The 21378-nt window shown below is 36.1% G+C and overlaps 1 protein-coding gene across 2 annotated transcripts; it reads left to right on the top strand.

Annotated features, from left to right (window-relative positions):
* The first annotated feature begins 4907 nt into the window (after window positions 1-4907).
* Window positions 4908-17157, top strand: LOC112009740 (E3 ubiquitin-protein ligase UPL3). Of its 2 annotated transcripts, none has more exons than XM_065771665.1 (18): window positions 4908-6233; window positions 6420-6530; window positions 6655-6771; window positions 6861-7031; window positions 7173-7334; window positions 7890-8138; window positions 8223-8344; window positions 8449-9880; window positions 12001-12096; window positions 12185-13744; window positions 13779-14003; window positions 14102-14206; window positions 15662-15742; window positions 15844-15912; window positions 16005-16133; window positions 16268-16390; window positions 16543-16739; window positions 16974-17157. In XM_065771665.1, exons 1-17 carry the CDS (start codon window positions 5301-5303, stop codon window positions 16606-16608), a joined length of 5751 nt encoding a protein of 1916 aa, XP_065627737.1. In that variant the 5' UTR covers window positions 4908-5300; the 3' UTR covers window positions 16609-16739; window positions 16974-17157. The 2 variants fall into 2 exon arrangements, with proteins under 2 accessions (XP_065627737.1, XP_065627741.1); XM_065771669.1 differs by having other exon boundaries at window positions 16962-17157.
* The last annotated feature ends 4221 nt before the right edge of the window (window positions 17158-21378 follow it).

Raw genomic sequence — 21378 nt, 5'->3', positions numbered from 1 at the left:
GATTTAATTTGCAAGGCTCTGTTCCACTTTCTAAGTCAGAATGTGCTTGATTTAAAAGAGGGTTGCTTTGAGTCTTGACAAGTTGTTACAAAAGTGTTTGTTAAGACACTTGGAAGTTGTAAAGGCTAGAATATTTATTTGAAAATGAAATATAGGGCTATTATTAAAACTTTGTGCTTCACCTAGATAATTACCTTCGATTTTATAGCAATCACTCACTCTGAGTGAAACCGTCTCTTCCTCTAAAGTTCTAAACATAGTTCTATTTATCTACCTTCTTTGTTCAATGGGTACCAAATACATTTAAAACAAGTTTTAGGTGAAAAACAGAGTTTAACCAATGGTTTTCTAATTTTCTATGCGATAATACTAAACAAAATAATGAAAAAAAAAATTATAAGTGCCTTGAATTAAAACAATTTCATATATTTGATACTTTAATTGACAAAATTAAAAATAGGAGACCTAATATATGAGATAAACTTTGGGTCTATTTATAGTTTATACAATGTTCCCATTGTTTTAGGGGAGAAAAAAGAACTAATCTAAATCCATTAAAGCTATGGCTGTTTGCACGTCACACCGCTAAAACGAGATCAACGAGTCAATTATGAAATGTGTTTACAAAATTTTACAGCAGGCAAAGCTAACAACTGTCCCACCTGACCTGAAACTATGACAGTGGAAGTGTTTGAAACTTACATTAGGTAAGAGACAATTAGGTGACAAAATTCAATCTTTTGGCCTCTTTTTTTGGGGCCTGTAGGTTGATAAGGAGGTGAGTGATGGAACTTTGAAACTCAATTTGTTTTTGAAAGGTCCTCTAGCTGAGCTGATATTGTGTTACTGCTGGTAATTATTGTCACGAAGGGCCTACAAGAATTTTTATTGTCTTGTCCCACCAATGTATGAGTTTTTCCACTGATTTGGCATGTTATATGTACATGTATGTAATATTTTCTCGATACTTTAGTCAAAAAGAAACCTCGTGCCAGTATTTTAGGGACATTTTTATAGGACTCCTTGTAAAAACCTAGTGCCCGGAGAAGAGGGACTGCATACAGTCAAGGAAATAATTAGATACTAGTCAGCCTAATTTTTCAAAAAATAAAATAAAATTCTCTCATTGTTGTTTTTCTCATTGCATTTTTCCTCCCTTGTGGGCTTCTCTTAAGTACACTGTTGCTTGGAAAATTGTGAGCCATGGCCCTTTTTGTGGTTCAATGTCTGTATCTATGAGAAGTGGGGAAACCTCACCATGGGACCTATGTACCTTGGAAATATGTGACTCCAATCAGCTAATGTACTAACCAGCTGTTAGTAAATAATTTTTTTTTTTTTAACTTATGTTGTTAACAAGCTGTAATAAAAGATGAACCAGCTGTTATTTCAACATTTCCACCACAACTCATGAAAAGAAAAAAACAAAAAAAAATTCCCTCTATCTTTTTATAGGTAAATACAAGCGAAAAAATGAATGAGGTTCAAACTACAAAAATTAGACACGTGGAAAAGAATACTATCAGACTATTACTTTAACCCTGATAAAATTTATATTATACTACATGAGAAATCTATAATTTTGGTTCACCATTTTAAATTTTTTTGTGGGTCAACTTTTTTATGAAAATATATATATATATATATATAATGGGAAAAAAAGGTTTCTTTTTTGCTATATTATTGATAATAAAAGTTCAAAAAGATGGCTGGTCAAACTTTTTTGACTTCTAGGATAATTGTGACTGATTTTTTGTTCCTATTTTCTTTTTGGATAAAAAATACTGAATATGTGTCCTTTCAAGATTTAAAAAAAAAAAAAAAAATTATTTAGCAAGAAGAATAAAATCTTTGAATATGTGGATCTTTCATTATTTCTCCATTTTGTTATGAACATGAGTAAGGATTATCATTTATTAATTACCTAGGCCTAAGCTAGATTGAAAATTTTGAAGTGGACTTAAAATTATGCTTAGTGAGTTTTTATCCACTCATTTAACACTGTAAATTTCCTTGAACACCCCCCCCCCCCCAAAAAAAGGAAAGAAAAACCAAAAAAAGGAAACCACATCAATGATAGAGTGCTTCCCCCCCCCCCCCAAAAAAAGGAAAGAAAAACCAAAAAAAGGAAACCACATCAATGATAGAGTGCTCGCATATTCACCGATTGGTTCTTGCACATTTTTTAATTTATAAATTCAATTTTAATTTTCACATTTATTTAATGCTAGTGATTTTTGTTAAGATGATATCCATGATTCCATGTTCCTTGTACGTGGACATGTATGTCAAATTAGAGCATTAGAAAATTGTAGTATTAGAACAAAAAATAAATAGTAGTATTTGTGTATAAACTTGAAAAGCATATTATGACTAACATGATAGGTAGATTGTCAAAATCATCTCAAATCAAAAGCAACTTTAAAATGTGGTTAATGTGAAAACCCAAGATCTCAACTTCGAAGATCTACTATTAGACATATAAGATGATTCATAATTAAACTGACTAATTTTGAACCTTGATGAATGTGATTATGTGGATAGCAATGGCATTGACAATCAGATAAAATTTTCTACATTTGTCACTGAATTAGTCTTTGGCTACTATCTATTGACCTAAACTCAAGAGATCTATACATATTACTTCTAACTATACATATTACTTCTAATAAGTTGTAACTAACTACTGTTTTTTCTCTTACTTTGAAAATTGACAATTATATCACTAGCATAATTATTGTAAATTAACCATTTTCTTACAAACAAATCAATAAAATAAGGGTAAAATATAGTTAATACTTCTGAGATTTGAGTTAATGTCAATCAGGTCCAAAATATTTAAAAATTGACCAACAAGGTCCTTGTACCGTTACTCATTTTCTTCTCTTTCTCAAAATAATTAGCTGACATTAACCAGAACTTCAAGAGTATTAACTATATTTTACTCATAAAATAAATTTAACCAAAGTAATAATAATGTGTTAAAGAGTAGAGACTCAAGCGAGAGACACTATTTAGACATGTTTGAAGGGTAACCCCACCATTCTAAACAAAAGTGACATATTTAGGGCCAAACCCAAGCAAGTAGGCCCAACGCAAAGCCATTAAATCATTGATTTTAGAACTGGAATTGCCCAATTTGCCAATTTGGTGTCACAGCCACACGTAAGGGTCCAAAAACTTTGTCAAATACCACAATGTGAAAGTGAAACCCACGCCAGAAAGAGTTGCATACAAAGCACATACTAGAATATTATATCTACACATCCTTGTCTACTTGGTAATCCCATAAAGTCATTTATTATTATAATAAAAATACATTAAAAAAAAAAAACATAAAGTCATTTACCTGATAGGGACGTGCCAAGTCGACAGAGGCATTTGTTATCCAAAAAAAAAAAAAAAAAAATACAATTACGTCATAATAATAATAATAATAAAACTATTTATATAATTTAAGATTGCTTTTTTTTTTTTAAATATATAAAAAGAAAATTGGTCTATTAACTATGAAAATTATATATATATATATATGTGTGTGTATTAAAGTTTAAGCATGATTAGAATTCTAATCGAATTTAACTTAATTTTTTAATTGTTATTTAATTTTGCATCTTATGTCCAATTTTATTTTTAGTAATTAATTTGCTTGACACTTTTTAGTATTTCTAATAAAAATTTCAAACTTTAAATTTCTCCTCCCTTAACTATCAAATTATGAAAAAAAAAATCTAGTTTATTATAATATATGCCAATGTGCCTCAACAGAATGTATTAAGGACTAATGTGTTTTATTTTATTTTGTTTTATAGTTATTTTGTTTTTATTAAGCAAATAAGCTTAGCTAAACACACACTAAAAAAGTAATTTTGATTAAAGCTACTTAAGATATAGTTGTGCCCACAAAAGACTAGACTTTCAAGAAATTGTACAAAAACAAATAAACTAAAAAGTTGTTATCAAATTGAAGCTACTTTCCCCTCAATTTTTTTTTTTTTAAGCTAGTTAATATTTTGGCTTTCTTAAACAAAAAAAAAAAAAACATTGTTTTGAACAGAAGAAGATAAAAATCGTTTTTAGAAGCATCAATGATCATAACAAAAATAGACATTGATATCATTGCAATTTTTTTTATTTGGATAAATATAATAGTATTTCAAATCTATGGTGTTTGCTCCATGGTGATTGCTTTTCATTATTAGAGGCCTAGATATCAATTGATTTTTTATGTTAGCATAGATTGAACTCCATATCAAGAGATTTTACTAATTGAGAACGAAAATGAATTTAAAAAAAAAAAAGAAGAATTTTATGGTATGAACTATAGAGTGAATTTTATGATCCATTTGTTTTTAAGTAAAATATTTTTCATAAAATGTTATTCTAATTCTTAGGCGTTTGTTTATATGTAAAATATTGTCTGTTGATTATAAAATTTGTTGTAAAAAGTTTGTCCTAATAAAACATTTTACAAAAATGCATAGTGGCCCTCTTCACCCCATATGGTGACTAGATTGCCAACGTAGTTGGTGTCGATAGTCTAGTTGTCGGAGACACTATTTTGACAATATATATTGGCAGCCGGCGATAATCAACAAGTATTAGGTCATTGAAAAAGATAGTTTCAGCAATTCAATCACTTCGGTGCCAATGGTCAAGTTGCCAATCCAATCACCAAACCTCCGACATAAACAACTTCAATGGCCAAGCCACCAAATTTGGCAATTTATGCTTGAAAAATTTTTACATGTTGCACCAAATTCTTGAAAAATATTTTACTTTGAAATATACAAATATAAATATAGAAAAAATAGTAACCAACCAACAACAATAAGGAAACCCAAAAAGAAAAAGAAAAAAAAAAAAAAAAACTCAGTTATTAAATCCTATATAAAGAATCTTTCCCCTTCTTTATTCCTTCGTCACTTTAGGGTTTTCGTTCCATCAAAACTCTCTGTCTCTTCTCCTTTCTCTCTCTTTCTCTGAATTCAACCCTAAAATTTCACAAACCCATATAGCAATTTCACCGATACACCACACAATTTATACAATTCATTCCTTCTCTTCCTCTCTCAATTCCTAGATTCCTCCAATTCACAAGTCTTTCACAGCTGATTTCAACAATTCCAACAAAAACAAAAAAAATAAATAAAAATTCTTGATTTTTTAGGGTTTTAATCTGGTGCTTTACAGATGCAACGTGGAATCGGATCTCGTGGCGCGTGATCGCCCCGCCCGATTCGGGGGCGCGGTCAGCGGCGGAGTTTCGGAAACTCTCTCGAGGGGGTTTTCGCTTTTGTATGGAAACTCGTAGCCGGAAGCGGGCGGAGGCTACCTCAGCTGCCCCTACTACTAACAACTCTTCTTCCACCACCGCCACCGCCACCCGCTCTTCGAAACGCGCTCGTCTCTTAACAACAACAACAACACCACCACCCACACCAGTCGCCGCCACCGTTGCTGCCGCTGCCGCCACGTCATCGCAATCTTCGATCTCAACGCGCTCACGTTCTGCTGCGAAAACTACTGCTGCTGCTAACATGGATTCCGTGACTGAATCATCCGGCTCTCGCCGCCGTGGCGGCGGTGGGAACAATCGAGGAGGCTCTGAGAGGGATAATTCGGATAAAGGCAAGGAGAAAGAGCATGAAATTAGGGTTAGGGATAGGGAGAGGGAGAGGGAAAGCAGGGAGAATGAAAGGAGCTTAGGGTTGAACATGGATGGTGCCGGCGCCGGTGGCGCCGCCGACGACGAGGACAACGATAGCGAAGGCGGTGTTGGGATTCTGCACCAGAATTTGACATCGGCGAGCAGTGCTTTACAGGGTTTGTTGAGGAAGCTCGGTGCTGGGCTCGATGATCTGCTGCCATCGTCGGCGATGGGGTCTGGGTCCGGGTCGCACCAGAGTGGGCGGTTGAAGAAGATTCTGTCGGGTTTGAGAGCAGATGGTGAAGAAGGGAGGCAGGTCGAGGCCTTGACTCAGCTCTGTGATATGTTGTCGATTGGGACCGAGGAGTCGCTGAGCACTTTCTCGGTTGATTCCTTCGTGCCCGTGCTCGTCGGGTTGCTGAATCACGAGAGCAATCCCGATATCATGCTCCTCGCTGCCAGGGCTCTCACTCACCTGTGTGATGTGTTGCCTTCGTCTTGCGCGGCTGTTGTGCATTATGGTGCGGTTTCGTGCTTTTGCGCGAGGCTTCTCACGATAGAGTACATGGACTTGGCTGAACAGGTTGGTTTCTTTGTAAAATTAGTGTGAATTGGCTAATGGGTAATCTGCTTTTTGTTAGATATAGTTGTTAGCCATGTGGAATTGAAGAAATTTATGATTTTAGGATTCTGTCTGTGAAATTTAGTGTATGGTGGTATTTCTTGAGAACTGCATTGTGATATTTATGCTTGTTATGATGTCAAACAGTCCCTGCAAGCTCTGAAGAAGATATCTCAGGAACACCCAACTGCGTGTTTGCGAGCTGGTGCACTTATGGCAGTGCTTTCGTATCTCGATTTCTTCTCCACGGGAGTGCAGGTAACTTATTTTAGTGGAAATTTCAAGCTTTTAAGCTGGTTATCATTGCTGAGAGAGTAAAGACTATTTTTTGCGTTTTGGATCTTCTTTGAGAAATTTTTGTTTGCCTTATACTTTTTTTCAGCGAGTGGCATTATCTACTGCTGCAAATATGTGCAAGAAGCTCCCTTCAGACGCAGCTGACTTTGTGATGGAAGCTGTCCCCTTGTTGACTAACCTTCTTCAGTATCATGATTCGAAGGTGTGGTTTTTGTTTCGTATTTTTTGAATCTAGGAATGCCCTTCTGGGTTTAGTTTTTCCTTATTGTGTGAAGTATGTTATGATTGTAGGTGTTGGAGCATGCTTCTGTTTGTTTGACTCGAATTGCTGAAGCATTTGCATCATCCCCGGATAAATTAGACGAACTCTGCAATCATGGTTTGGTTGCACAAGCTGCCTCACTTATTTCCACCAGCAATGCTGGAGGTGGACAGGCCTCTCTAAGTGCTCCTACATACACAGTGAGTGCAATTCAATTCTTCAAATTTGATGCTTATGAGGGTTCTCCTTTAGTTGGGTTTAAGCCTTTAAGGCTTAGTTGTACTTGAGATGAGTTTATGTATAACTGAGGATTCTGATTGTGAGTTTATGGGGGCATGCAGGGTTTAATTCGGCTTCTTTCCACTTGTGCTAGTGGCTCTCCTTTAGGAGCCAAAACTTTGCTTCTCCTGGGGATCAGTGGCATCCTTAAAGATATTCTAGCTGGTGCAGGCATATCAACTAATGCATCGGTTTCACCTGCTTTAAGTAGACCAGCAGAACAGGTATTGCTTTTTCTTTTTTTGGGTGTGTGGCCGTGTGGGGTTGTTATTCTAGCTGGACATTTTTTTTTTTTTTTTTTTTTCATATTTACATGGGTATCGAAAAATTGCAACTTTCCATGTCTGTTTTACCCTTGTGAACCATACTGGACTAATACTCATCAGGGCTTAAAATTTAAGCAACTTAAGATCCATGCACTGTTTTTCTCCCTGATATTCAATTTTTGGGTAACACTTAGGTAAAGTAACTTAGGTACCGTACATAAAGTTCCCCAATTTAATTCAAACACTGAGTCGCATTGACCAATAAGACGCATATAGTGATATCTTTTTCAAGGACAATTAAATTCAAAACAACCAAGTGTTTGAATTCAATTGGGAAACCTAATGCACTGCACTTAAGTTTTGCCCTTAATTTTTTGTAAGAATTTATCATGGCCTTTATTTATTTTAATTGTATAATATATTGAGGCCTTATATTAATGTCTTTTAATCTAGTATTTGCCTTTTTTTAATATTGAAATTTCAAATTTATCTAATTTTTAACGTACATTGTAGATTTTTGAGATTGTCAACCTGGCAAATGAGCTTCTCCCTCCATTGCCACAAGGAACCATCTCCCTCCCTGCTAGCTCCAATTTATTTATGAAAGGACCTGTCGTTAAGAAGTCCTCTGTCGGCAGTTCTGCGAAACAGGAAGACACAAGTGGGAATGCTCCCGAGGTTTCAGCTCGTGAGAAATTATTAAATGATCAGCCTGAGCTTCTTCAGCAATTTGGAATGGATCTCCTTCCTATTCTGATACAAGTAAGTTTTTAGTGCAGCTAGCTGGTTTTGAAGTTTTACTTGGTTTTGTACATGAATAATAGTGTCTGTTTATATGCCGAGCAGATATATGGTTCAAGTGTGAACGGCCCTGTTCGTCACAAATGTCTTTCAGTTATTGGAAAATTGATGTACTTCAGTAATGCAGAGATGATTCAGTCTTTATTAAGTACAACAAACATATCAAGGTATCCGACTTTAGTTGGTTATGAATTCTTTTTATGCCCACTCACTCCATGCTAAGTCTGCAGAGATACTTATTGTTACTTCATTATTTGTGTTGCTCTTGTAGTTTCTTAGCTGGTGTTTTAGCATGGAAAGATCCGCATGTCTTGGTTCCTGCTCTCCAAATTGCTGAAATTCTTATGGAAAAGCTTCCTGGGACTTTCTCCAAGATGTTTGTTAGAGAAGGAGTGGTTCATGCTGTGGACCAACTTATTTTAGCTGGTAATCCAAATACAGGTCCTGCACAAGCATCTCCCATCGAGAAGGATAATGAGTCTGCCCCTGGTGCATCATCACGCTCTAGGCGTTACAGGCGACGGAGTGGGAACTCCAACCCAGATGGAAATGCTTCAGAGGAATCCAAGAATCCTGGTTCAGTAAATATTGGATCTCCCCCAAGCTCAGTAGAAATTCCTTCTGTTAATTCTAATCTTCGTATGGCAGTCAGTTCTTGTGCTAAAGCCTTTAAAGACAAGTACTTCCCTTCAGATCCTGGTTCTGCTGAAGTTGGAGTCACAGATGATCTTTTACATTTGAAGGATCTTTGCATGAAGTTGAATGCCGGGGTTGATGACCAAAAGACCAAAGCAAAGGGAAAGTCTAAGGCTTCTGGGTCTCGCCTGGCTGATAATTCTGCGAATAAGGAAGAGTATCTGCTGGGGGTTATATCTGAGATGCTAGGAGAACTAAGCAAAGGGGATGGTGTGTCCACTTTTGAGTTTATTGGCAGTGGTGTTGTTGCTGCTCTGCTGAACTACTTTTCTTGTGGCTACTTTTCCAAGGAGAGAATTTCAGAAGCTAACGTGCCCAAGCTTCGCCAACAAGCACTTAAAAGATTCAAGTCCTTTATTGCTGTTGCACTACCTTCCAGTATTGATGAGGAGGGTGCGACTCCTATGACTGTACTGGTTCAGAAGCTTCAAAATGCTTTGTCCTCCTTGGAGCGTTTCCCTGTTGTGTTGAGCCATTCATCTAGGTCATCTGGTGGAAGTGCACGCCTCTCCTCTGGGCTGAGTGCATTGTCTCAGCCTTTTAAGCTGCGCCTTTGTAGAGCCCAAGGTGAAAAATCGCTCCGTGACTATTCATCCAATGTTGTACTGATTGACCCATTAGCAAGTTTAGCAGCCGTTGAGGAATTTCTTTGGCCCCGAGTCCAGAGAGGTGATTCTGGTCAGAAATCCTCAGTCTCTGCTGGGAATTCTGAGTCTGGAACTACACCTACAGGAGCTGGTGCTTCTTCCCCATCTACTTCTACTCCTGCGGCTGCCACTCGTCGTCATTCTACTAGATCAAGATCATCTGTTAATATAGGAGACGCTTCTAAAAAGGATCCGGCACAAGAGAAAAGCACAAGTTCATCAAAGGGGAAGGGTAAAGCTGTTTTGAGACCTACTCAAGAGGAAGGTAGAGGACCTCAAACAAGAAATGCTGCTCGTAGAAGAGCAGCTCTTGATAAAGATGCTCAAATGAAACCTGTAAATGGGGACTCTACTTCTGAGGTATGGTGCTGACACTGTAGGGCTAAACATGGTAATTGGTTGTCTGTCCAGATGCTTGAATAAATAGAAGACACGAAGTTAATGTTTTAAAATTTAAAATGATACTTTTTATATCTTTTCGTAGCATGATTCTTCTAGCCTGTACTCTTTTACACTAATGAAAATTTTAAATCAATTTGAAATAAATGGAATAAATTTGGGTAAAAGTTAAAAAAGTAGTAACATATATCAACTAAAATTATCTTACAAGACATTGGTGAAAGGTTGCTTAATGCATGACATGGATAGTTCAGATGATATTTTAATTATGTAGTTGACGTTTTACCATTTTAGTACATTGATACAAAGTGCAGTGATAAGCTCTATCATTGCTATAATATGAGAATTTATTAAACCTATAAAAAAAATGATATGTATTGCTATGACATGTTTATGGCTATAGATTCTAGTTAAGATGTACTTTTCTTATTTTAATTAGAAATTCCAGATTTTGGACTTACTCTTGCTCCCTTAATGTCTTTATATATATATATATATATTGTGGCTATTCTAAATTTTTTTTTCCATTGTCTAAAGGTCAATGAATAAATTTTCAACTTCCGTAATTCATCATGCATCTGATTTACTTTTCCCCTTGTTCAGTTTAAAGGTAAAGGTAGTATTGTATAGTTAACAATGGAAAGTTGGTGGGAAATCATTTAATAATAATAATAATTGTTGTCCGAGTAAAAGTGTTATTCCAACAACAATGGGAAATCATTTAATAATAATAATAATAATAATTGTTGTCCGAGTAAAAGTGTTATTCCAACAACAACAACAACAACAACAATAATAATAATAATAATAATAATAATATTATTATTATTATTATTATAATATTTATTTATTTATTTATTTTAAGTTATGCATTTTAAAGATGGAGGCTTTCATTGGCTTCTTTCTAGAATCTTTAAAAGGTCTCGTGTTTAGTCTTCATCTACTGCATTGTTGTTTGCATATTAGTGGAATCTCATTTTAGAACATTGGAACACATTTTATCTATTGCAAAAGATGAATTTTGATACCTATGAAGCGGATTTGAATATTGGAGTTTTACGAGTATTATATGAGTTATATGCATTTCAACATGCTGCAGCTGGTGGTTACTTGAAAATTTGAAATGAACATGATATGCAAGGTTAGATAGTGGTACTTGCTTTAGGCTTTGTTTGGGAGTTCATAAGGGAATGAAATTGAATGGAATTGAATGATCATAAGGAAATGGAAAGGAATGGAATAGAATGGAATGTATTTAAGTAAGAGAAAGGAATGGAAAAGAATGGAATGAAATGAAATTAAGTAACCTTGATTGAATGTTTTGAAATAAAGGAATGGAAAGGAATAAAAATAAATGGAATGTAAATAATCTTGTTTGAGAGCAACATGGAGGGAATGAAATGAAATTATTTTATGACAATATTACTATTAGATCCCTAATTTAAAATAAATGGTTGAATATATAGGTGTATTTTGAGAGTTTTAGTAAAAAAATTATTAAATCTAATTTCATTTCCTCCCATTCCTCTCAATTTCGGGAGAATGAAAATTTGAGGTTTTAAGGAAATAAAGAAGAATGAGTGTTCCCTCCTACCCATTCTATTCCCTCCTACTTAAACTCCTAAACAAGGGAATGAGCTTTCCATTTCCTCAATTAAAACTCCCAAACAAGGGAAGAGAAGAATATTCCAAAATTATTATTTTCATTATTTTACATTCCATTTCATTCCCTCCTCCCAAATGAGGCCTTAGGAACTAAGTAAGTCAACAACCAAGAGATTGGAATTTTGAAGCTTATGAGGGACAGTGCACAACAAAAAAAGGTCTTTGAGAACTAATCTCTATGTCTCTGTCTCTGTCTGGTGTGGTTGGGTTGCTAATTAATTTGTTTAAATCTTATTTTAATGACTTATTCTATTACTTATAATGTTTTGCTAATCAGTTTTGTGTTCGTTACTCATGGACTCTTTCCATTTTGTGTAACCCATTCAAAATATTGTATATATCTGTTTTTCATTACAATACTTTTTCATGTGATTAGTAATTTTCTCATCCGTTAACATTTTTACCATCTCTTGAAGGACGAGGAATTGGATATATCTCCTGTTGAGATTGATGATGCTTTGGTGATTGAAGATGATGATATCTCAGATGATGAGGATGATGACCATGAAGATGTATGTTTTCTGGGTCTTCTAATTTTTGTTTATTTTATTTTATTTTGTAATTCCTTAAATTTTGCCAATCCAATCTTGTTTCTTCCAGGTTCTAAGAGATGATTCTCTTCCTGTTTGCATGCCTGACAAAGTACATGATGTAAAATTGGGTGACTCTGCGGAGGATAGTGCTGTTGCTCCAGCAGCAAGTGATAGCCAGACTAATCCAGTGTCTGGCTCTAGTAGCAGAGCTGCTACAGCAAGGGGCTCTGATTCTGCTGATTTTAGGACTGGAAATTCTTATGGTTCAAGAGGCGCTATGTCATTCGCTGCTGCTGCCATGGCTGGACTTGGATCTGCTAATGGTAGAGGTCTTAGGGGAGGCAGAGATAGGCAAGGACGCCCTCTATATGGAAGTTCCAATGATCCTCCAAAATTAATCTTTACTGCAGGTGGGAAGCAGCTTAATAGGCATTTGACTATTTATCAAGCTGTTCAGCGGCAGCTTGTATTGGATGAGGATGATGATGACAGGTATGCTGGCAGTGATCTCATATCTAGCGATGGAAGCAGGCTGTGGAGTGACATTTACACTATTACCTATCAGAGGTCAGAAAGCCAAACTGATAGGGCTTCTGTTGGAGGTTCAAGTTCTCATACTACATTAAAATCTACCAAGCCTGGTTCTACCTCTGGTTCTAACTCTGATGCCCAATTGCATCGAATGTCACTTCTAGATAGTATCTTGCAGGGCGAACTTCCTTGTGATCTGGAAAAAACTAATCCCACTTATAATATAATGGCACTTTTGCGTGTATTAGAGGGTTTGAACCAGCTTGCACCTCGTTTAAGAGCCCAGATAGTTTCCGACAGCTTTGCTGAGGGGAAAATCTTGAGTCTGGATGAGCTGAGCACAACTGGTGCTAGGGTTCCTTCTGAGGAATTTGTTAACAGCAAGCTTACTCCCAAATTAGCTCGACAAATTCAAGATGCACTTGCACTGTGTAGTGGTAGTCTTCCTTCATGGTGCTACCAGTTGACAAAAGCATGTCCCTTCTTGTTTCCTTTCGAGACCCGGCGACAGTACTTCTATTCAACTGCTTTTGGGTTATCTCGTGCTTTGTATCGTCTCCAGCAGCAGCAAGGTGCTGATGGTCATGGATCAGCAAATGAAAGAGAGGTGAGGGTTGGGAGATTGCAGCGCCAGAAGGTCCGTGTCTCGAGAAACCGTATTTTGGATTCTGCTGCTAAAGTAATGGAGATGTATTCTAGCCAAAAGGCTGTGCTTGAGGTAGAATATTTTGGTGAAGTTGGCACTGGATTGGGTCCCACCCTTGAATTCTACACACTTTTAAGTCATGACCTACAAAAAGCTGGACTTGGAATGTGGAGAACAAATTCTTCCTCAGAGAAGCATTCAATGGAAATTGATGGAGATCAACATAAAAATGGAAAAACCAATAGTGCTGATGGAGATCTTGTCAACGCCCCTCTTGGGTTGTTTCCCCGTCCTTGGCCTCCAAATGCCGATGCTGCTGATGGTAGTCAGTTTTCAAAAGCCATTGAGTATTTCCGGTTGGTAGGGCGTGTGATGGCCAAAGCTCTTCAAGATGGACGGCTATTGGACCTGCCACTATCAACAGCATTTTACAAGCTTGTGCTTGGTCAAGTAAGCCTATTTTCAAACTTCTGATCCATTGCAGGAACTTGATTTGCACGATATTCTTACTTATGATGCTGAGTTAGGCAAGCATTTGCAAGAATTGCATGTCCTTGTTTGCCGGAAACAAAATCTAGAATTGACTAGTAGCGATAGTAGTGAGGCAGTTGCAGATTTACGTCTTCGTGGGGCTTCAATTGAAGATCTCTGCTTGGATTTTACACTTCCTGGTTATCCAGACTACATTTTGAAACCTGGAGATGAAAATGTATGCAACTTACATACCTTGATTATGTATATATGTTTTATCATTTTTTCATTGCTTTTGTTTTATTGAGGATATGCCTGACAAATGCCAATTTCTAGGTTGATATTTATAACTTGGAGGAGTATATATCATTGGTAGTTGATGCGACTGTTAAGACTGGAATAATGCGGCAAATGGAAGCATTTAGAGCAGGTTTCAATCAGGTTAAGTACCTCTTCTCATCTTTTTTTGCTTAGTAATCTAAAGATTGCTGTTTTCTTATTTTTTCGTGGACTTGTTTGCTTTATGCTCTTCTGGCATAAAGTAGACCTGCTTTAATTAAACTTTTTCTTACCAATCAAAAAAAATAAATAAATAAAATTCATGGACTTGCTTGGGATTTATTTATACTACATCAGTCAAGGGTGTATTGCAAAAAGTTAATCTGCCAAGGAAGTTGATATCCTTTACTTATGAAGGGCTTGGACCATGTGGCAATCAGAATCATTTATACAACTGTTAAAAATATGTGGTGTCTTAAAATGGGAATACGCATGATGTTCAAACATATGTGACTTTGATGATTCTAGGTAATATAATATATTCAAGTATAGAATAATATTAAAAAGTGGATTAAGATTTGAGGGGTTTCCAAATTGTTTCTTAGTCCATAGGCAAGGGTGTTGAACCTATCATCTCCAGTAGTTCCTACAGTTTGAAAATTTACCTGCATTTATTTAGCTATTTTTGTAATTGTGAACAGGCATTTTGGGGACTGAAATGGTACTTTGTTAGTTGTCCTGTGTTTTGAAAATGACTTTTTTACTTCTTAGTTAAAAGAGAGGAGAAGGCTTTTTATATTTATATATATACTGAATCTTGTCATTAGGTCAAATTTTGAAGGGTCCTGCTAACCTACAGCCCAGTGTTACAAAGAAACTATGAGGATGATTTGTGATTGTGATGTCTGTTTCTATTTCTTCCTTCTAATAAGTTCAGCGGGTTTCCTTCTCCCTTTGCTCCATGTTCTCTCTTCCTTCTCTGCTTGTTTCCAGAAAATTTGAGTTGGAATTTTCTGTGATAGCATGACTTTAGGTGAAGTTTGTGTAGGTCAAGGCTTAGGTGACGGTCATGAAATGAATATTCTCATTGCTGGGTGTTAGAACATACTTCTTGGTTTTATATTTGAATTAAGCATTGGTGAAAGTGGCAAGGGGGTGGCTAAAATTTGGCTGGGGTTATGTCTTGGTTGCGGTGTAAACTAGGAGGGAAAACTTTGGTGATTTTTACCCAAAAAAATTTGAGATTGAGAATGGTGGTAGGGAGCCTGTGAGCAGAGATGCAAGTGACTCAAAGGGAGAGAGAATTAGGAACAAGCATATGGAGACACTAATATAGTATAGGAGTAAAAGAAACAAAATTACGAGCTCTTATGCTACCCAAAAAAATTAAAGAACAAATTATAAGCTCTTTTGTCCATCAGGCCTGTTGTAGTTCATTCTGTAAATTTTTTGAATTTTCTCTTGTTCTATATTAGGGTTTTGATTATAACATGCTTCACCCTATCTTCTGATTTATTTCTTGAATCTGGATATGCTTCTTCTCTTCTTCTCTATTTAACTTTCAAAACTTTTTCTTATGCTGACTTCAAAATTGTTCTTATGCGACATCTTGATCAGGTGTTTGACATCTCGTCTCTACAAATATTTACTCCACATGAATTGGACTACTTGCTTTGTGGCCGCAGAGAGTTATGGGAGGTAAATTTCTCTTGTGCATTTCTGAATCACAAGACATGACTGGAACCTTTTATTGTGGATCATGGACCTCATGGTTATACATTGTTTTCTAACTTATGCAGGCTGAGACACTTGCTGATCATATAAAATTCGATCATGGATACACTGCCAAGAGCCCGGCAATAGTTAATGTATGCTTCTCTCTCTAGATTTTGAAGTCAATCCTATGGAAATCACTTTAGTTATTTTATGATCCTTATTGTGTTGTTTATAATGATGTTAGTTACTGGAGATTATGGGAGAATTCACACCAGAGCAGCAGCGGGCCTTCTGCCAGTTTGTCACTGGTGCACCTAGGCTTCCACCTGGTGGTCTGGCTGTACTGAATCCAAAACTGACGATTGTGAGAAAGGTATTGCCATAGTTGGTTTAGATTTAAATGATGTCTTTGATGCATTTCCTATTTGACATTTTTTTTTTTTGACATTGATGTGTATGTCACCCACACATGTTCTTATCATTAATGCTTGCATGTCTTGGGTGCAGCATTCTTCGACCGCAGCTAACACAGCATCTAATGGTACTGGGCTTTCAGAATCAGCAGATGATGACTTACCAAGTGTCATGACATGTGCAAACTACTTGAAGCTTCCTCCATACTCCACAAAGGTATTTGATTCTGTTAAAAATAGGCAAATTTAATGAATTAAAATTGTTGATTCTTATGTAAAGTTCAATATTTTTTTGCTAATGATTTTTCTTTTATTCTTATGTAATTACTATTACATTTTTATAACTGATGGTTGATTTACCTTTTACAGGATATAATGTACAAGAAATTAGTTTATGCAATCAGTGAAGGGCAGGGATCTTTCGATTTGTCATGAGTTCTTGGGCCTAACCAATCAACCTATGTATATTGTATCACAGCATTGATTCTCCTGCCTGCGATATTTGATGTTGAAAGACAAATAATGGCTTCTTTTTAGATGCCTTTCTAAACTAGTGCATGATCGAGGTCAGTTCCTATCAACTCATGGAGGCTGTATACTCAGAATTTTGTTTCCAGGGCCTCTTTGGTTAGGCCTTCCATTTATGCTGTATTGCCATGTACTGCTTACATTTTTCATCCCGGAATCCCCCAATCTTTCTGCAAACTGCCGCATCAGTGCATTCCATCATTCTTTTATCCTTTTTTTACTTCATCAATATTGTTTATTGGTGGCATAAACTATAGCAGAACTGTTTTCAGGTTGGATCGCCTCATTTTCAGGAAGCTGTAAAGGAATTTGGAGAGCACCTTTCAGCTGCTAGGGCCTGTAAATAAAAAATAGGATTTTGTTTTTTTACTGTTCAACTCATTGGTCGTAGAATATACATGTATGGTATGAAATGTTGAAAGGGAAAAATAAATAAATAATTGAAGTATTTTATTCGTTTTCAGTTATTTAATTTATTGTTTTGTTGATCCTTTTAAGTTTTGACCTATATGAAGTAATACTGGTCCATTCACGTGGTGAATTATTGCTATGGAACATACCTGCCTAACAAATTAAGGGGGAATTTAACCATGTCCTGTGGGTTAGAATTCCAGCATGCACCTTATGAAATAATAAGAGAAACAAAAATAAAGATTGTTATTATTAACTATCCTTCACATGACATGTAGACTAATTAACTTCTTATAAATCGTATGCCTTATGTTTTTTGAATCACACAAGTCTCCATATTTCTTATATATCATGAGTGTTCCCCTTGTCTGCTTACTCCTGTTGTTGGTTGTATTGACTTTCTTGTGTTCCCATATCCAAAAATCATTGAAAAAAAAAATGATTAGTTCCAAGTGGGTTGGTTTCTTGAAGGGATTACAATTAGGATGTCATTTTCTTCTGAAGTGCTGCAGTGGCTGCTGAGGTGAGTGTTTTGATGGCTTGTATAGAAACCTATTGTTGTCAGGCCAAAATGTAGTTAAGAAGTCTCTTTCCTCGGTCACTTGCATCTTTTAGATTCTCCAAGTAACTTCTTTAGCCACTCTTTTAATACAATTAGCCATCTCACTATACATGTTATTACTATCTTGTTCTAGACGCCGCTATATCAGCCTGGTGAGTCATTAGTGCTAGAAAACAATAGAATACCGAGGCCTGGTATTTGGAAATAATGCATGCTGGAAGTAACTAAGAATGAACCTTTACTTAAAAAAAAAAAATATATATATATATATATATAAAGACCAAGTAAAGATGTGAGTCTAGAAGTGCATAAGATATGTAGATGGTAAAGTACGTCGAAGGTCAGTTTGGGACTTGGCTTATAAGCTCTATTTAGTTAAATCCTTCTTGTAGCAAAAGGAAACAAAATTTTTGGGTCCCCAGGTAATTTTTTTTAAAGTGTACGAGTTATTGCAGAGGTTATTCGGTTTTGAAATGATCTCGAGGCTTGTGTTTATGAGTCTTCATTTTGCTTCTGCAATAATAATTTATGCATTGTGAGATCCAAGTAGATATGTGGTAAAATCTGAGGGAAAGAAGAAGTGTATGGATCATGAAATGTAGCTGGTGGTTATTTTGTGTTGCAGTTGGTGCCTTTGTTTGTTTTGTATTTTTGCCGATTGGAATCTGGGATTGTTCTTTCTTTTCTCGGTTGGAATTCAAATCTGGTCTCTTAAAATTTTTAGCAACTAAAAAGACTATTTTTATCTATTTCAACATAACATTTTACAACTCAGCATATATCTCATCTCTTATTTTTTACTTCTCTTTATTTATTTATTAATTTCACTCTCTTTCTCTATCTTCCATTCCGCCTCTCTCTTCTCTAAGGCAAAGCAACTTAGCAAACCACACCTCTCTCTTCTCAACCTAGCAAACCCGCATCATCGCCAGCTAGCACCACAAGTGAAGGAAAAAATAACCAGCCATCACAACTTAACAATAGATTGGAACACACCAAGCTAGCACCACAGGTAAAGAAAAAAATAACCAGCCACCACAACTCAACAATAAATTGGAACACACCAAGCACCATCCACGACCAGCCACTGCTAGCAAACCCAAAAACCCAATTGGATTGGACCACCCATGGAACCCAACCACCGAGAACCAGATTGGGCCACTGCCACTGAAACTAGATCGGAAGCACCTTTGTGAACCATGAACTACCACTGTGAACGATGATCTGCAAGGAGAGAGAGACGAGAGACACAGAGAAGAGAGTGATTGAAGGAAGAGAGAAAAAAAAAAAACTATAGCAAATTGTTAAAAAAAATTTAGATATAGCACATGGGCTGTAGATAGTTTTTCGGTCTTCGGTGTGAATGCTTGTACATCCAATTTCAGGTAATGGTGGACGTTAGCTTACCAAACAAAATTTCCACCAAAACATAAAAATGCATAATTTTTCATCGAGTCCCTTGAATAGGAGATAGGCTTAGATGTTAATTTCCAAACTTGCCTGCCAATCCTTTCAACAAAAAACTATCATTTCCCTCAAAAAAAAAAAAAAAAAAAACTATCATAATCGACTCTTTACAATGCATCTTTCACCTTTGAGATTACTGAAAGGGGATTGCACTTGGTGAATCTGTTCGTGCAAAATGAAAATGTTATGCTTTCCTTTAATGATGAAAACGCACACAATTAACAGAGAACCTTGAGCCATCCTTCCAAGAGACTAACCATTTGGCCAGTTATCTCAATTCGAGATGACTAATCTCTTGAACTTGAGAGAGGAAATAGATATTTTTTTTGTTATTTTTTTGCTTAATTTTCATTAATGCATTCAACGTACATACATATCCAAGAATGAGATAACTGTTGGGTTACATGTGTGAGTGAAGTCTCACATTGAATAAAGATGAGAAAAACGAGTGGTTAATATAACATAATTGAGCACATACCTATTGGGCTTAGGTCTTTTGGGTTAAAGTGTGTCTTTATATGTTATATTAATTATTTAAGGAAGCTCTCCAAGGTTTTTATCTCCCCAATAAGTGGTATCGGAGTCCATGGTGGTGTGCAGTGAAGGTGGTGAGGTGCTTATGGTCCCTACCCAACGGGGACAAAGAAAGCCTAAATGGTTCACACACAGATCTGGAGGAAAAAAAAAGAAAAAGAAAAGCCAAACAAAGGAATATTGCTAATGGTGCTAAATAATGATGTGATGCGATAGACATGGACGTGTGGGGTTCTCATGGATGTGCGTGCGGGGTTCCCATGGATGGTGTACAAGAGACCCATGGATGATGTATTGATGAAGTAAAAAGCCCTTTAGGCAAGGGGGAGTGAGTAGGACTTGTTCATGGCCAATAAAGAGGTCTCGAAACCCACATAGAGACAGAGACTCACACGTGAGGGGGAGATTGTTAGGTTACATGTGTGAGTAAAGTCTCACATTGAATAAAGATGAGAAGAACGAATGGTTAATATAACATAATTGAGCACATACCTATTGGGCTTAGACTTTTTGGGTTAAAGTGTGTCTTTATATGTTATATTAATTATTCAAGGAAGCCGCCCCAAGATGTTATCTCCCTAACAATAACCTCATCAACAAATCCTAAAACATAGGAACTAATCTTATCCTAAAACATAGGAATTAAATTAAATACAAACAAATAACAATACTAATCTATCTAGGAAGACTTATTCTATCACTAAACTAATTCAAATAATTTATCCAATACCTAGGTCATAACATTCTCTCCTCCTTCAAAATGAATCTTGTCCTCAAGATTTTAAAACATGAAAATAGATGTTTGCCCACACCACATCCTTCTTCCCCGATTGGAGAAAACTCAACCTCGAATTTTAAAGAGTTGAAGGATATGAATTCGAACCATGGACACTTGCACCAATTCTTTAATCATTTGTGTGAACGGAAAAGTCTTGATTTTCACATCCTTGAACTCATCGGGAATGACAAATTCAATGTGTGAAAGACTAGGCTTATTCGAAATCACGAAAAGATCTCTTTGATTTATCTTTTCCACATCACTAATCCTTTGATCTTCAAATGCGATTTTTTTGGCAAGTGCTCCCTCCAACGTATTACCTTCTTGAATTGTTCGTGGTTCTTTGATCACCAACACTTGAATTGTTGGTTTTTGAATATTTGATACTTGAACGGGTTGGACAAGATTTTTGAATGATTTTTCCATAGGAGCCTCCATTGATACTTCATTGATTGGTATTTGAAATCGATCTTGAAGGGGGCATTTGAACTCCACCCAATCTGTGCATAATCCCGTTGCCTCTAAGGTTTGAAACCAATCATGTGCCTCTTCCTTCCATGTAACAAGAGGCAATGGAAACCATATAATGTGATGGTGTGTTGTTAAAAGCGAGAATTTATAGACCTTAAAAAACCATGAAAAAAAGGGTCTCCTCCACCTTTGAATTTTGATATCTCCATAAATTTCCTTTGAGTCACAGACATGATGGCTTGATGAGTTTTATTTTATTTAATTTTATTTAACTTCTAAAGAGTTTCCAGATTGTACCATAAAAACTAGCATACAGACTTGACCATATTTAAAAAATCACTATATTTCCGGTTTTCCTAGTGAAATCCAAAACCACAAGAAGGATAACCTATCCATTAGAAATGGGAATTGAATCAACCTGAATGCCCAATTGATCTGTTAGTTTTAGTCTCCG

Source organism: Quercus suber, unplaced genomic scaffold (genome assembly GCF_002906115.3).
Source record: "Quercus suber isolate HL8 unplaced genomic scaffold, Cork oak 2.0 scaffold_5, whole genome shotgun sequence".
Lineage (NCBI taxonomy): Eukaryota > Viridiplantae > Streptophyta > Magnoliopsida > Fagales > Fagaceae > Quercus > Quercus suber.
The sequence above is the reverse complement of the archived record's forward strand: the minus strand, read 5'-3'. Positions and strand labels throughout refer to the sequence as shown.

What these genes read in the sequence shown, in the direction of transcription:
- LOC112009740 (XM_065771665.1), top strand. Translation starts at nt 5,301, where the DNA reads ATGGAAACTCGTAGCCGGAAGCGGGCGGAGGCTACCTCAGCTGCCCCT. An exon ending in TCCTTCCTATTCTGATACAA is followed by an intron (nt 8,139 to 8,222) that starts GTAAGTTTTTAG and finishes TATGCCGAGCAG; the next exon opens with ATATATGGTTCAAGTGTGAA. An exon ending in TTCCTCCATACTCCACAAAG is followed by an intron (nt 16,391 to 16,542) that starts GTATTTGATTCT and finishes TACCTTTTACAG; the next exon opens with GATATAATGTACAAGAAATT.